Source organism: Mus pahari, chromosome 21 (assembly GCF_900095145.1).
Source record: "Mus pahari chromosome 21, PAHARI_EIJ_v1.1, whole genome shotgun sequence".
NCBI lineage: Eukaryota > Metazoa > Chordata > Mammalia > Rodentia > Muridae > Mus > Mus pahari.
This window is the reverse complement of record NC_034610.1, coordinates 5,021,441-5,039,082: the sequence shown is the minus strand read 5'-3', so window position 1 is coordinate 5,039,082 and position 17,642 is coordinate 5,021,441. Positions and strand designations below refer to the sequence as shown.

The window sequence follows — 17,642 nt, the reverse complement described above, 5'->3', positions numbered from 1 at the left end:
TTGTCTTGTCTCTTTGGGCTGTGTTTTTCCCTTGCCTGTTAGCGTGGCTTTGATTAATTTTTTTTGCTGAAACATTGACCTGGTATTTGGGGAACTGAGAACGGAAGCATCTAGGCCTTTGATGTGATGACATGTGTTAAACTGCTGAAGATTCAGGCTATGATTAATCAGTGTGAGTTGTGCTGGCCAGTGGCATATAGTTTTCAGATTCCTCTCTCATATTCTATTGTTGTTATTGTTGTTATTGTTTGTTGTCTGTTTGTATTTGTGTTTGTTTTTTGTCTCCTTTCTCTTTTGGTGAGGGAATTGGATGGAACCCAAGGTCTCTTGCATGGTAACAAGTGCTCTACAACTACTGACCCTTATCTACAGCCCCACTCTGGGATTGCTTTCTCTCCTGTGTAATTCTGCTCTTGCAGCTGGACTCCACTGTTAGTCTCGTAGAATCCTGTTAGTAATGTAATATGCTGTGAATTACGCGCATGGATTATAATCCTCCAGCTATGGGTCTGTCTCTCAGTCTCTGTTATTTGGGAATGTAACCTTCAAAAGAGCTTGTGATATCCAGCCCTTACCCATGGATTCATAGGAAGCCATCACTCTTGCAGACTGCCCCTACCCCTACCTAATCCCCTGTAGAGACAGGCAGGCTAGGGAAATAGAGCTGTCTGCATCCTTTTCCCTAAGGAGGAGACTATTGCTATGAAGAGCCACAGAGCCGCAGAAACCCCTGGGAGTACAGACCAGAAAAGCCCATAGGTGACTGATGTCCAGAATGTTTCTTACCCCTGGTTACTCTACAGTACCAGCTTGGGCAGATCAGAGTCAACAGCTGATCCTGCCTATAGGGTTATGACCCGGTTGGCCAAATGGTAAGAGGCGTCTTACCCAGTGACATCAGTTCTCCTATGGGCCCAAGAGAAGAGGTTGATATTTGGTTTTCTGAGACCATTCTTCTTGTAAGGATGAATGTAACAAGTTCTAACTCCTAACATGTCAGAACTGGGGTACAAGAAGCCCCACCGTTGCTGCTTTGCATGATGGATGATATTGTGATTCTGTCAACAGCTGCTTCCCCTTTGAAGACAAGAACCGTTCTAAGATAAGTAGCTTTAACTACGGGCACGGCATTAATGGTGTTAGCAATAATTGTGCTTGCTTGCCTTTTTTCTCATCTCATGTTGCCAAAGCATCTTTGCTTTCTTTTATATGCATTCAAAACACCACTTCAAAGCAGATATTATGATAAAGAAACTGATGTTTACATTAGCATATTCATCCAGATGCATATCCAACCATCTACAGAAAACAAAGTAGCTGATTCAGAACTCCAGTCAGGCCAAAACTTGGGACAGAAGCAATGAAGCCCCCAATTTTGATGTCTTCTTGTAATGTGTATCTCTATTCACTGTGTCGAGTGGTGACAGTGGCCATAGTCTATTCTTCTCTGAAAATTAAATGAAAGGAAAAGTCAAGAGGAAGTGGGCAGCAACTGTACAATACGCTAGATTTCTAAGGAGGAATATTGAAGTATACTGTTGAACAAACTCAGTTGTAGATATGGAGGAGGGGGAAGAAAGGAGAAGCTGGGCCTTTGAGGAGCTGAAGACAGTTGCAATGAATGAAAAGCAAGTAGTGTATTGAGACCCACCCCATATTTTCCCTCTTTCGATGACTCCCTCCCATTTTTTCCGGTCTCCCATTAACCTAAATAAGATTCGGAAAGAAAACCTGACAATTAGTGAGTTTATCTTGGGAATGGCAGAGCGCTGTCTTTAGTTAGTTATGAACATATATGTCATAACTAATGAGCATGTTAGAAGGGATTGAGGCAAGGAGAAGATCAGGAGGCAAAACAGGGAGACTCATAGAAGACACTAAGCCTTGGTCACGAGGATCACTAACGGCGGCCACACAGTCCATGCTTGGCAGGCAGTTGCTGAGCACACAGCCTTGTGGACGCTCTTTGCAGGCTCCTGGTGACGTTGTGTAAGATGAAAGGCCTAGCAGTTTCTTTGTATTTCTTGCTATTGGGCATGCATCTCGTCCTTCAAAACTTTCTCTCCTTGTAGTATTTTAGTTGGAACTTGACCCAGTTTTACCCAAACAAAATTTCACATACCCTACACTGACATGCTGTGCACCTGTCATACATTTCTAGCTTTTTGGGTTTTAAGCTCCATCTTTCCACTAAGTCTGTACCTGTCACTTCCCTGATTTATGTCCCCACGCTGGTCATAGCCGATGGGTATTACTCTGTGCATGTCACAAACACCTTGACTCTAGCCACTTCTCAGTATATGCTGTACCCATCCTTGTGTGTTGGAGTTTGTGACAGGTGCTAAAGGTAATTGTTAGGTCTTCGGTTCCGGATGTTTATCTTCGAGCAATCACTGATATCCATCCTTGTGCCTTAAGAGAGCCCCAGAATATAAATTCTGAAGATGAACTAATTTCAATTTCTGTTTCTTGTTTTACCTGGCATAAGAATAAGTGAAGACCATTTTTCTTTTCAATTTTGGGTGATGTCAACTACCTCTTATAAAGAATAAAAGGGACTCTAAAACCTTTAGATTAGACAGATTATTTTCATGATTACATTTTTCAAGTACACTGAGGTATAAATATTTTACACTTATGTAACTAAAAGGCCAGCTTGTAAGCTGGATGCAGATAAAACTATAAGACCAGAGCAAGCAAACTGTCCACTTACTATGGCAAGCACCGCTGTTCCAGTGACGCTGAGCAGTCATTTCTGGATTGTTGTTCCGATGAACATCTAAAGACTTCATTGGCAGTGCAGCTGCCCCCCTCTCCATCTCTACCTGCCTCCACTGAGCTATGGACCACCCCTAGTTTCCTAGCCCTTCTCCCTTAGCCACTTTTCATTCCCTCAGCGCAGCCCCTGGGACTGTAAAACCTCCATGATGGCACATCTCTTGTGTCCTAGCCACCTCTGTTTCCATCACCGTTTCAGAAAACTAAGCCATTGCTCCTGCTCCTGAAGAGCTCCGAAGTAGGAAGACTGGCGTGTGGCTGAATTTCCGTAGCACTTCTCAGCTACACTGCCAATCAAATAGCATATGCACCTCAGCTAGTTCTTCAAATGCTCATGAGAACAGCAACCCAGAAATGGGAAGCCCTGCAAGCAGAGCCTTGCTCACTGGCAAGCCTCCTGCTACGAAACCCACTTGGCTCTCCCTCCAAGAAGCCAACCGCCTCCTCCACAGTATTGGATATGACTTTGACAATTAATTTGTTATGTTTTCCACCAAAATATTTGCCTCTGGACTCCCATTCATTTTTAATAATAATAATAATAATAATAATAATAATAATAGACTGTGAAGTGTTGTATAATATCCAAGACTAAACGTGTACCAATGCTGGCCTCAGAAATTCAGGATCAAAACTGACCCAAGTATATTACAAGGCATCTCAGAAAAACCAGTAGGATACATAAGTGGGGGGTCACTATATTAGTCAGGTTTCTCATGCGTGCACATGCACACACACACACACACACACACACACACACGCACAGGATTTATTTGGTGACTTATAGGATCTCATCTGGATAATCCAACAATGACTGCCTCATACCGGAGAGGCTGAAATTTGCTCAGTCCTTAAGGCAGAGTATCTCAGTGTTTCCAGTGTGGTCTTCAGTTCACATTGAAAGCTTGTAGACGTAGGTTTTATACCCCTGAATGAATGCAGCAGCCACAGGAAAGATGGACTTTTGAAAAAAAGTGAGGGCAAACAGGCAAAGAGCAAAAGCTCCCTTTTCCCTGTCCTTGGCACTGAGCTGTGACTGGAAGGTGCTCCCCACAGTTACAGCAGGCCTTCCCGCTACAGATAACCTGGAGGAGAAAGTCCTTCACAGAATGGCCCAGTGGCTTGTGGTCTGGCTGATCCAAAATCCTGCCAAGTCAGCAATGAGGATTAGCATGCACAAACACATCTGGGAGAGGATCTGTTGGAATTGCTGCACATGGGTATGAGGAGTCTCAACCTTCCCTCGCAGGTCAGAGAACCAGGAAGGAGGGATATAACTCACCCTGAGAACAAAAGGGGAAAAGATTAGGGGCAGGGGATGGTACAAGCCCCACATCAGGGGACCAAAGACCAGGGGCTCTGAGATCTGAGGGCAAGAAAAGGAGTGTGTACCAGGTCCAGAAGGCCCCAGCCTGCCCCACCGCCTTCTGCTGCTCATGTCCAGTGCCCTGGATGGGTTGGGATGCTCACTCAAGAGGTGAGGACAGATTGTCTATGTTCAACCGGGTCAGCTCCAGACCCCAGGACCAGGGACCTAGGTGCATACTTTACATACCAAAGCAGAGCTGGCCTCCAGGTTCTCCCAGCATCCCTCAATTCCTACCTGGCACACCCTGCCCCCAACCTTGAATTTCCCAGCCCAGGAGCTGGGCTGCCCTTTTTCCAGGGGCTCTTCTCTACACTATCCAGACATTTTGGTCTCCCTCACTCTTCTCCTTCTCTTCACTCTCTGTGCATGCACTCTTTCTCTCTTTCTCTTCCCCCTCCCCACCTTCTCTCTCCCCATGGGGACCCTCCTGGCCATCTTCCTTAGGCCCAGTGAACTTGCCCACCTGAGAGCAGTTTCCCAACAAACCTGCATCTAATATAATCTAATCTTGCTTGAATCTAATCTCGCTTGAACTCATTTCCCAGGCGGAGAAATAACCGATCTCAACCCACCAACTCAAATGCTAGAAACCTCCCATTTTCCTTCCTCTCCAGGTATCACCTTGGCCAGTCAAGTTGACACATAGAATTATCATCACACCAAATTCCCTTTAATATCCCGTATCAATATTCAGCTCTATGTGGACACCTCTCTTCACTAGCCTATGCTGTAATTCTGTCCTACCTTGGAGAACACTCGTTCACCAATGTGAAGGCAAATCGTGTCATCCCTTAACCTGCCCTCATGCAGAAAACCCTCTCAATCCCTTCTGCTTTTTTCCCCCCCTGGTACCCTGTGAAGGAGAATTGTCTCGGTGACTTCTTTGATGGGTTCCACACATGATCCAATTTCCTTAATGGAAATGTCAATGAATTTATGCTATCTACGGGGCTTATGTCAAAGGAGCAGGTTTTTAAAATCAAATTTGTTTCTGGAGTTAATATTATGAATGACTCTAACCTAACGCTATGGAATAATTCCATTGAGAAGGTAGGGATGGAAGACGTCTTAGCTGATACGAAGCATTCACAGATGTGTACATGTATAAATGTAGTATGCATATAAGATTTGTTTATGTCATTTTATGACTAAAGGAAGGCAATGGGAAATCCCAAAGACTGGGAGACCTTAAAGGTGGTGGGAGATTCTTAACCTCAACAGATCCTGCTAAGAAAGGATACCTCCATTCCTAAGCCTTAATGAGCAGAACATGGACCCTGGTGGTCAGGAAACACCACTGGATCAGCATGTGAGAACCTAGAGTCACCTACCGTCTGTCCCCTTCCAGCCCCACAGATGCCCGCTTTGTACCAGGGTACATTAATAAGTGCCAGAAGGACCATGGTATCCTAAGGCCAGGTCATAATCTTCACTCTAGGGAAAAGGCCAGGCTGGATTCACATGCCAGCCTTTTCCTAAAGAATGATGATCTGAGCCCAGGTAGAGGCCAACTCTACTTTGAAGGTCTGGCTCCTTTGTGGTTGGTGAGACATGTGTTTGCAGGTGCACGTTTATGTCCTTGTCAGCATGGGTATCAGCTGTTGGTAGTCACAACACTATAGAAGAAAGGGACCACTGTACAGAATGACAGTGACACTTTTGTGATTCACTCTCCTCTCCCACAGCTGGCTGTCCCAACTCCCTGATTAAAGAGCTCCATCACTTCAGGATCCTTGGAGAAGAGCAGGTGAGTCATCCTTCCAAAGGCCACATCACAGTGTCATGGAAAATAGACACTAATGAGACAGTTTGGACCCTCCCTGGGGAGGCAGCGTGTGTCTCCTGACCCACAGCACCCTGAAATAGGAACGAAAGCCATGCCAGAGGAACATGTGGGGAAACGTTCCCCCTCCTCTAGCCATCAGACCTGACAGGTTATTAATTGGTACATCTGCTCCCTGCCAGAGCATTTCATCTCAAGACTGGAGGAGTAAGCAGGCCCTGCATAGTGGCTCATGAACAAACAAATGCAGAGACAAATCATGCCTAAGGGATCAATAGGCACAGACACTCCTGATGTGTCTGCGAGTGGGTATGCAGGCTCCTATGTACCCAGTGTGTTGCTTATACTTTATAGCAGCCCCTCTCTATCTGCAAGTGACTACATGACATTAAAAGGATGGTACATATCACACACACACACGCGCACACACACGCACATGCACACATACACAGACACACACATATACACATACAGACATACACACACGCACATACACATGCATACACACATACGCACACATATACACACATACTCACACAATGAAAATATTTAGGAAACAAATGAGCAACAAAAAGCCTGGGAAGATGACCCAGAGGATAAGGCCACTTGCCATGCAAGTGTGACCTGAGTTTGAGTCTCCAGGACCCATGTAAAGCCAGACACAATAGCTAATCCCAGTGTCTCTACAGCAGGACAAGGGCAACCTCCAAGCTAGCTTCAACAGCCATGTGTGACAAAGGGACCCTGCCCCAAACAAGGGGAAATATGAGAATTGACACTCAAAGTTGTCCTCTGACCTCCATATATACACTATAGCATGTGTATGCCCCCCCCAAAATGCACATACACACATAGATGAACACAAAAAAATTAGTACAAATTTTGTAAATGTTATATAATATGTATATGGTATTTGCATTTTATTAGGTATTACTAGTAATCCGAGAATGATTTAAAGTACACTAGGGGGTATGTGTACATTGTATCTCAATACTACTCCACCAATCTATGTAAGGAAGTAACTTGAGTATCCCCAATATTTTGTATCTGGTGAAATCAAGGGACAACTGAACCTCTCTTAACCCTTCTAGAAACCTACTGAGTCTATATCAGTATGTTAATCTTGGTGTTAAATTGCCCTTGCAATACTTACACTAAATAATTGGCAAAGTTTTGGCAGGCCTAACTGATACTCTGCTGTTGAATCTTACTCTTTGCCAATCCTAACCAATTCCAAAGGCAACTGGAATTGCATTGACTTCATTTTGCTATTGAATTCTGGGTTGTGTTTTGGTTTGTTATGTGTCTAAGCTCCCTTACTTGTTGCTATGATAAGACACCTCTATAAAAAAGCAACTCAAGAGACAAAGGGTTTATTCTGCCCCTCTGTTCAAGGATAAAGGAAGGTAACTGAAGGAGACAGAAGCTGGAAGCTCCTGCTCAGGTCACATTCAGTCAGGAAGCACAGAGGGATGACTGCTTCCTGCTGCTCAGCTCTCCTTCTCCTCTCACACAGGCCAGGGAATAGTGCCGCCCACAGTGAACATGGCTTCCCACCTCAATTCTTGCAACAAAGATAATCCCTCACAGGCGTGTGCTAAGATCCATCTACTGGATGGCTCTAGAACTCATTAAGTTTACAGTGAAGTCAACCATCACAGTATGTGTATATGGCAAAGCCCCATTGCCCGTTACCAAGATGAGATTAAAACCAGAAAGGGCCAGGGAAGGATAAGCAATTGGGGTCTTTTCTACATCATTGAATTAACAAGTCATAGTATGCCTCCTTGATTCCTTATAGTGTAAGCTTCTAGAATTGCAGATATATATGTTCATTCAAGTCCAAGCTATATCTCCCTACATTACAGGCATGAATTTTTACCTGGATCCTCCATGCGTTCATCTCCACAATAACCTTACAGCTATTTTTATTGAGAACCTTAGACTTCTTGAAAGAACTTCTGTTGCCCGAGTGCTCTGTTCAGATAATGGAGCCTTCTCTCTAACTTACACCAATGTTTGCAAATTGTTTCCATATTTATTTCAGACTCACTGTGTAATTAATAGGGAAAGAAGCCAACTGTAATAATCTTCTTAGATTTGCATGCAAGTTGGGCCACTTTGCATTCTCCTAGAATTTAATCAAGCAATAATCAAAATTAATATTGCCCTGATTAGTTATGGCAATATAGTAAGTACATCACTGTAATATTGATGTCTATGTCCTAGAAAACCCAAACTTACTTCCTTCTCTCATTTCATTCCAAGGAAAATGGGAAAGAATATAATACTGAGCACCTACTGTATACTATGAATTTCAGCACCTACTGTGTGCTAGGAATCATTTTAGATTATAATGGATCGAGGTGTAAAAAAGACATTCCCATCAGAATCACTTTAGGCTGGGAAAGTAAGTTCTGTTATGGAGACATAGACATGTTCAGTGTATATCATAGGTGGCGACGCTCACTGTCCTGGAGAAAAATAAAACTAAAGGGAGTGAATGACCAAGGGAGAGTTCAGATTCCTCATAGGGTGATCAGGGAACAGAGGGGTGTGGGTCTAGGAGAGGGATTCTGCCTTCCTCTGATGAAACAGAAAGGTGGGGAAAAAGAAAAGAAAAAAGACATAGAAGAGTACACACCCCATTGGGCTTTGGGTGGTGATTGAAGAAGTAGTTATTGGCTAAAGAATGAATACTGGATCCTGGGTGTGGAGGGAGGAGCCTGGTAGGAAATGACAAAGTCAAGAGAAATCCAGGGATGCTGGCTGGCTGAGTTAGGATGAAGGCAAAAACAGTGAAACTACTGAATTAGGATGGACAACCAAGTAGACAGTAGGCTCATCTGGAGCCTTCACTGCAGAAAACTCAGAGGGGAATCAAGAACTGGGAGGAGAGGGAGAGAAGGGAGGAGCCAGAAGCCAGTGGGGGAAAGAGTGGTAGAGCACAGTGTATGCAGCCTGGTGGCTAGGAATGAATGCTGATGGGTTAGAAGGAGAAGAGAAGAGAGGATGTCCTTGGGCCTTGCCATCCAGAGTCAAGAGGAGAGACTATGAGAAATATGAAAAGGTACTGATGGAGAAGGGGCTGCAGTCTTGAGACATGGGACAAGAGTCTCAGAGGTTGAGGCAGCTGAAAGATGGTGGGGGGCAGGGAAGTTCAGGATCACTAAGAAGAGATGACACGTACTTCTGGACTTCTTCCATGACTGATATAAACAGGGCAGATCATTAGCGGACAATGACACTTTAATGAAACACAAGACCAGCAGCATGTCACACAGGTCACCATGAGGCTCTGGAGAAGCAAGTCTACTTCTGCAGGGATGTGATGGCTCCTGGGAACTAGGGACACTCTCTAGTTTTTCTGTGTGCTTCAGGCAGCGTACAGTAGGTAACAAGATGAAACCTACATACAAATGTGTGTCATGTTGTCCTCAGAGAAATCACTCGGTCTCAGAAACCTGGGTTTTCCTTCTTTCAGGAAGAAAAATGTTAAGACATTTCCCAGAGTTTCTGTAACAAGCAGGATTGCATGTTTCTGATTATAACTATTGTTTACATCTGCCAATACAATCAAGTAGCAGCAACAGAGAAGACCTTAAAATATGCCTAAAGTCCATCTAACACACAACTTAATAGGGCTGACACAGATCCTGGATCCTGACTGCATCCAGGGCTTCATGAGAGACATACAAGCCAACTATTACTTCTTCCTATGTGACTTCTTCCGATTTTCATCAGTCTTTACTGGGCATTTTGAGATTTGAATTAAAAATGAATCACTAGTTGTCTTAGTTACGGTTTCCATTGCTGTGAAGAGACACCATGACCAAGACAACTCTCATAAGGGACAACATTTAATTGGGGCTGGCTTATAAGTTCAGAGGTTCAGTCCATTGTCATCATGGCAGGAAGCATGGCAGCATCCAGGCAGACACAGTGCTCAAGAAGGAGCCAAGAGTTCTACATCTTGATCTGAAGGCAGTCAGAAGACTGGCATTCTCTGGAAGCTAGGAAGAAACTCTTTTCGCTCACCCCCACAGCGACACACTTCCTCAAACAAGGACACACCTATTCAGACAAGGCCATACCTCCTAATAGTGCCACTCCCTGGACCAAGCATATTCAAACCACCACACTAGGTTGAGAAGACAGTGCAATTGATAGATTGCTTGCCACAGAAGCTCAAAAAGCCAAGTTCAGTCCCCAGAACTCAGATAAAGAAAGTTGGGTGTGGTGATGTTCACCTGAAATCCCAATGCTGGGTGGTATAGAGGCACAGACAGGAGGGTCTGGCACCACTGGCCAGCTAGTCCACACTCCAGGCCAGTGAGGGAACATGTTTCAAAATACAGCTAGTCCACACTCCAGGGCAGAGAGAGAACTTGTTTCAAAATACAGCTAGTCCACACTCCAGGCCAGTGAGGGAACTTGTTTCAAAATACAAGGTAGATAGAATCCTGAGGCACAACACCTGAGCTTGATTTCTGGCTTCCACATGCTAGCACATACCTATACACATACACAAACATGAAAACACATGTACACACATAAACATGCACACATGTATACATATAAATATGCACACATGTACACACATAAATATGCATACATGTATACACATAAACATGCATGCATATCACACATGTATACATGCACACATGTACATACAAACACACAAATATGCACGTATGTACATACTCATATGCATATACATGTTCACACACAAATGTGCATATACAAGTATGCATACACAAATCTACAAAATAATCACTAAGTTCTATTAACCATTCCCTTCTGAAATAAAAAATTTAGAATAATTTAAACTTTAATTTTCATTTTTTTTTATTTATTGTCTTTTACCTGTGTGTATAATTGTGTGCCATGTCCATGCAGTGCCCACAGAGAACAGAAGGAAGGCATCAAATTCCCTGCAACTAGAGTCACAGATGGTTGTGAGCCACCATGTGGATGCTGAGACTCAAGCCTGGGTCCTCTGCAAGAGCAGCCAGTGCTCTTAACCTCTAAGCCATCTCTCCAGCTCCTGATACGTTTATTTTGGCTTCTTGTTCTTTTTCTGATTTATGCCCACAGTTCAGTCTTAGAGACTCAGCCATTGGACAAGGATTTTTAAACATCACAGATGACTACAGTCACTATAAATTTTGATTTGAGGCCCAAAGCAGGTGTCACCGGTGAAGCATATGAGGTTTGGACAGTCCTCAGAAGGTCTGCTTTTCAGGTGCCAGTGAGCTGCAGCCATGGGAAGGAAGACAACTTGTGTTGGTTTCCTGAGAGTGGACCTGCTTTACTCGCAAGCCTTCTGTAGGTAGTAAATGGAAATACATTGCTCCCTGACCAGTGGAAGGGTGATGGGACATGAGCAGATTGGGAAGAAAGTAAAGAAAACATGCCACTAGTGAGCCAGCATAACCCCACGAGGGAAATTTACCCCTCCAACTGATGTGTGTGTGATCAGTGTGGAAATTGTGATGGATGACTAAGAAACCAATTGCACCATTTCAGTGGAGAGCAATGAAGTTCAGGGCCCATGCTTGTGTCAGTTACTTCCCTGTTGCTCTAATAAAACACATGACCTAGGCAACTTACAGAAGGATTTATTTGAGGCTTGCAGTTTCAGAGGGATAGGAGTTCATGTGTGTCGTGGTGGGGAGCATAACATCTATGGGTCAGGCAGGCTGGTATGGCATTGAAGCAGTAGCTGAGAGCTTACATCTTGAGCCACAGCACAAAGCAAAGAGAAGGAGCAGTGGGAATTGCAAGGATCTTTTGAAACTCCAAAGCCTAACTCCCCCAAGATCACACCTCCTCCAATATGGCCACACCCACCCCAACAAGGCCACACCTCCTCCGATGTGGCCACACCCACTCCAACAAGGCAACACCTCCTCCAATGTGGCCATACCTCCTAATCCTTCCCAAACTGTTCTACTAAATGTTCTACTAAGTAGACGAGACTATGGGAGCCACTCTCATTCAAAACACCACAAGGCCCAAGATGGAAGCCTAGGGTTTTCCCCAGAGTTGTTGAGCAAACAGGGCTGTGGATATCTGTGTTTTCTAGGCAGCATTTATGGTGACGGATAATGAAAATCTAAGTCAGACTAGAAATTAAATTTTAAGAGGGCCAATAGCAAGGGAAAATGTTAGACCCAATAATTAAAAGTCTCTCTGAGGTTGAATTAAGTCATGTGCATATCTTGATTTAAAAGTCTAGAAAAATAGAGGATGCTCCTTGGGAGGGAAGTACCAGGAGCTGCTCCCTCCTCTTGAGGAGATAAGGCCTAAAGAGAACTATGGGAAACATCACAGAGATGATGAGATCAGCGTGAAAGAGCACACCGGTAAATGGGTCACCAAACAGGAAGGAGTTCAAGTTCCCTAGAATAACCACAAAGCTGGGAGCTGAGCTGCAGCCTGAGCCAGAGGCTATTCTTCCAAGAGTGAAGGGCTGTATCCAGCATCCACTCACAAGGACAGAAGTGGAAAGGTAAAGGCGAGAAAGAGGCTGCACAGGGCTCCAGGGGGTCTACAAGACCGAGGGAGGTGGAAGAGTTTTCGGTAAGTCAAGAAGAGAAGGAACATTTAAAGAAGCTGACTACACAGGACAGTTTGTTTCTCATGGATCAGGACCACAAGGAAAGATGAAAAAGAGAGGGGAGGAGCTAAAATTGATGCATACTGGAGAATGGTTAATGGCACTGGGGATTGTGACAGTGACAGAGGACACACACCAAAGGTCAACACTCAGCAGGGCACAATGTGAGGAGTGGGGCAGATGCCCTCTGATGATCTCTACAGGAAAACATGTGTTCCTCTGAACCACCCACATCTCTCACTGAAGAAGGCCCCCCTTCACAGTACAAGCTGGCTCACATTCAAGGGTAGGTCGCTGTAGATACAAGACCATCTAGACGAGACCAGAAAAATCATTATAAAAACCTCTGAGTCGTTCAGGTTCTAATGGGTTCATTAATGAACCCGTTCCAGTGTCTCACCCACAGCCTTACACAACACTTGTGAACAAGTGGCACCCTGCAGCTCCCTTCTATCAGCTTCTAAACCCCCTGGAAACCTTCAGGCCTGCCTCAACACTGAGTGGAGAGCCGTATTCTGAAATGAAGGGAGAGCTGAGAACATCCTCAACTGGAGAAAGTGTCCAGGGAGGCAGAGGAAGAAAGGTAGGGTCAGCCGTAAGGACCACAGCGCGTTCTGAGAAAATTAGAGCCAAATTCTACTTCTCTACAGGGTGGGGCTTAGACCTGCCAACTAACCTCATACTACTCCAAGCTTTTGCTCTGGAACAAAGACAAAGGGAAACATATTGTGTGTAAAGGCAGCAGAGCTGGAGCTGTGCCCATCAAGACAGCTAGGAGCTCCTGCTTACAGAGGCTCAGCAAGTCACATCACCCTGGGGAGGGAGAGCTCTTTCATGGTTCCTGCCTTCCTAGTCTTGTCTTCCCTGAAGATACCCTGCAGTTCTTAACAGAGCACAGAAGAAACAGAGAAGATCGTCGGTTTCCATTTCCTTCTCAAAGATTCTACCACCCCTGGAAGTTGGGATACAAATTCTTGGCACCATGTCACGTCATATATCCAACGGGCTTCCTAAATGACACTCCAGGATTCCGTCTGTCACCCCCAGTCATTGCCCCGGCATACATGGGTGTGCTTCTTCCTTGCATTTGACTCCACCATCCTAATGATTGCTTTCCTACTAGGCAAACAAGGTCCAGCCCTTCCTCTAACCAGTCCACGTCATCAGCAGCTGACAGATGCAAAGAGCTTTACTGGAAATGGCACAGAGAACAGGAGGCTCAGCAGGTGACGGCAGCCACCACTGAGACCATCACTAACTCTCAGACTAACAACCCGCAAATGAGGAAAAATAAGGAGATTACAGACGTTTTTAGGAGTGCTTTTAAAAAATAATAATAAAAAAATCTTTTAATGAATATGGAAAAAATAGGGTATTCTCTGTATAGCAAGGGAAAATATTTTAGAAAATGTTACTGGTCTCTTACATAGTTGTTCTTGGCATTTTTAACCCAAGCAAGTAAACAATATGTGGGTTTTTTTTTTAGGTTTTAGTGAGTGACTAAGGAACAGTGAACCAATGGTTTTCGTTTGTTTGTATTCTCTTTTCACCAAAATGGAAAAAGGAAGGAAAATGGAGATACTGTGCCGTGCTGAGTTCTAATGGTGAATGCCCACACAGTACCAGTGTGGAATTTAGACTATGCATCCCTGTGACCCCAAGACTTCACCCATCACTTCCTATGAGAAGGATTCAGCCAGTAGCCAAAGGGCTAGCACAGGTGTGTGGCTCAGAGCACAAGTTCCCCAACAGCAGCTCTTCTCCCAGTGATCCAGGGAGTGCCACACCCACCTGTCCCAAGGACCACCCTCATAGCTTCAGTTAACAGAAGCCAGAATCCATGCTGGAAGGCAAAAGAGGCCTAACAGCTGTACCTGAGTGCCCCCAAAAGGATGCTCTGGAAAACACCAGGACAGCACAACACCAGTCTCCAAGCAGTTGCCTGGGGGCAGGCAGCTCCTGGATGGCTGACAAGGCCTGACTCACTTTCACAGAACATCTGCCAGCCTTCCCCCATCCTGGTCTCAGCCTCCTTCCTCTGTTCTTAACATTTCTCTGACTTTTTAAAAAAAAAAAAAAATCTAGATTTCCTTTCTTGCTTCACTTTCCCCGGGAAAGCATGCAAATTAAGCCCAAGAGTGAAACAGAAAACAGAGGAGGCCACAAAAGCACAGTTCTTTCCTAGCCTGACCCCTCAGGCAATCACCCATGTTCTTTCATGGACTTAGCATGCAGTCAGTCAGTTAAAAAAAAAAAGAAAAGAAAAAGAAAAAGGAAGATCACTGACCCACACGGGGCTTGAACCAGTGACCTCTGCCTCATTATGGAATGATAATCTGCTCAGCACAACTCTTCTAACAACCTTCAGGCCAACAAAATACAGGATCTGCTTCCTCATACTATCCCATGACTCATTATTTAGAATCTTAAAACATGATTTTGTTGAAACCCCAATGAGCCTGGTACTTTCAAATGAATACTTCTTGGTTTTTTTTTTTTTTTTTTTTTTTAATCTATTAGAGTACACACAAAAAGGTGGAACTTTTATTCCACAAATAAGGTAGAAAGCATAACAATAAGCTAAAATCTTACTGAGGTAAGGCATTCTAACAATGCATTTGTCATTATGTTTCGATGAACAATGAGCAAATGATTTGTTATTTCCCTTGGGTGAAGTGTCACATGCTTTCTTGGCATGATTTTAAAAATTTTTTTTTGCAAATATTATGTAATAAAATATAAATTATTTTAGACACAATAGTTGATCTCAATTATCAACTTGAGAGTTAGAATCACTGAGGGAAAGGGCATTCCTGTGGGGGTGACTAAGATGAGAAGACCTGACTACTGTGGGCACCACCATTCCCTATGCTGAGCACAAGTGTTCGATACTTCCTTCTTGCTGACAGCAGACATAATATGATCAGCTGCTTCAAGCTCTTGCTGCTTTGACTTCCCCAGCACACTACACTTGAAACTGAGCCAAAATCAGCCCTTCCTTCTTTGGTTGCTTTTTTCCAGATGTTTTGACAACAGGAAAAGTAAGATACAAGTTATCTGTGAACTATCCACTTTATGGAATTATATCTGAAAATTTGCAAACCTGATTTAACCAAAGCTCAAATTAGAAGTTTGACAATGTAACATTAGCGCACATACACACACACACATGCACACACACACACACACACACACACACACACACACACACCATGTATTTCAAAGGCAAGCAATAAGTTATTTGTGGCTAATTACTTGCTTTGATTTTCTTAGGCCTAGTCTATGTTATCATGTAATCACATTCTCCAAATTAGGTCTGTTTATAAAGTGATATCCAAGGTTGGAAAGTAAAAATAATCCCCATGGAAATAATGGAAAGAGCATTAAAAGAACAGCTGGTTTTGCCATTTGGAACCCATTTATCAATTACCTACCACAATTCCATAAATTTTACACTGAGGTAAACATAGATATTCTTCTCTCCTTAGCATTCTATCTGTACTCTCCATGAAGCTAGAGTGTTGTGCTCCCAATAAAATCTGTTTGTTATGCCCATGAGAGGTTAAAGGGAGTCTGTGGAAATATGGGTCATATCTTGAAAGAAACTAAACAAGGCTATTTGTTAATTACATGCCTAGATTATTTCCTTAGGGCATTAAGCTTTCTTCAAATACTATCACATTATTAGTTTTAGGTCAAAGTTTTTCTTACAATTTTCATAGAATAATGGTGTGTGTGTGTGTGTGTGTGTGTGTGTGTGTGTGTGTGTGTGTGTGCTGGGTGGGTTGGGCTGGGCTGGGCTGGGCTGGGCTGGGCTGGGCTGGGCTGGGGAGATGTTTCAATGGATAAGAGTACTTGTTAAGGGCTAGAGAGATGGCTCAGTGGTTGAGAACACTGACTGCTCTTCCAGAGGTTCTGAGTTCAATTCCCAGCAATGACATGGTGGCTCACAACCATCTGCAATGAGGTCTGATGCCCTCTTCTGGTGTATCTGNATTTTTTTTTTTTTAAAGAGAGAGATAGAGTACTTGTTGAGCAAAATGTAGACCTGAGTTCAAATTCCTAGAACCCACTTAAAACCTGAGTGTAGCTAGAAGTATAATAACACCAGGAATGTGAGGAAGGAGAGCAGAAGATAAATGAAGCTCCCAGGCCAAGCATTCTAGCCAACCTGGAAAGCTCCAAGTTCATCAAGAGACCCTGTGTCAAGCAAATAAAATGAGGCCTGTTATTGCAAGACATCCAAAGCCATCTGGCTTCTATATGCGTACAACAATGCACACATTCACACACACACACACACACACACACACACACACACAAATATGCTTTCAATTGGCACATTAAAATTCTGCATGTGATTGTTAATCACTGGAAATCATAGGCATATGTTGAAGTATTTGCCTTCCCTTAGAAAACAAATCGTGTACCCAGTGCTCTTGAGTTTATCAGAAGTAAAATAACAGTTACACGTTTAGCTGATGAGCAGAAAGAGGAGCATAGCTTTGTGCTCAGCACTGGCATTTGAGACAACCGTGAATGAATGGAGTCCGTAAGACTCTCCGATCTGCTATCAGCCTTGGTCAGTAGTTAACATCTGCCTAGGAAAAAGCCTTTGTCCCAGGATCAGAGTAGTGAGACTCTGAGTAAATTAAAGAGCTGAAGAAGCAGTTATCAGATGGTAAGAGCAACAGTTACTTTGTGTGTGTGTGTGTGTGTGTGTGTGTGTGTGTGTATCGTTTGTGGTGTGTATATGTGCATTGTTGTTGTTGTTGCTGTTGCTGCTGAGAATGAAACCCAGGCCATTATACATGCTAGGTAAGGGCTTTACCAATAAACTGCACCCCCAATTAAGAACAATTATTTTGAAACTTATTTATAGAGATAAATTCATTATAAATCACTGTTATTAATATACATTGCTATTATTTTATTAGAATTTTTGAATTAATTATTGAGACTTAATAGTTAGAATCCACTAATTCATTCCATTCTTACAATGTATGCAAACTATTGGTAAGCCATCATTCAAGGTTCACAGTATACCTATACCTATACCTATACCTATACCTATACCTATACCTATACCT

General features: G+C 43.6%; 1 protein-coding gene across 2 annotated transcripts in view; it reads left to right on the top strand.

Annotated features, from left to right (window-relative positions):
* The window catches only part of Prkn (parkin RBR E3 ubiquitin protein ligase), a 1,168,744-nt gene that overhangs the window by 939,579 nt on the left and 211,523 nt on the right, over nucleotides 1–17,642 (top strand). For both annotated transcript variants that reach the window (XM_021221288.1, XM_029533198.1), the window contains exon 8: nucleotides 5,833–5,894. In XM_021221288.1, coding sequence (XP_021076947.1) covers nucleotides 5,833–5,894 — 62 coding nt within the window. The remainder of the gene's footprint in view (nucleotides 1–5,832; nucleotides 5,895–17,642) is intronic.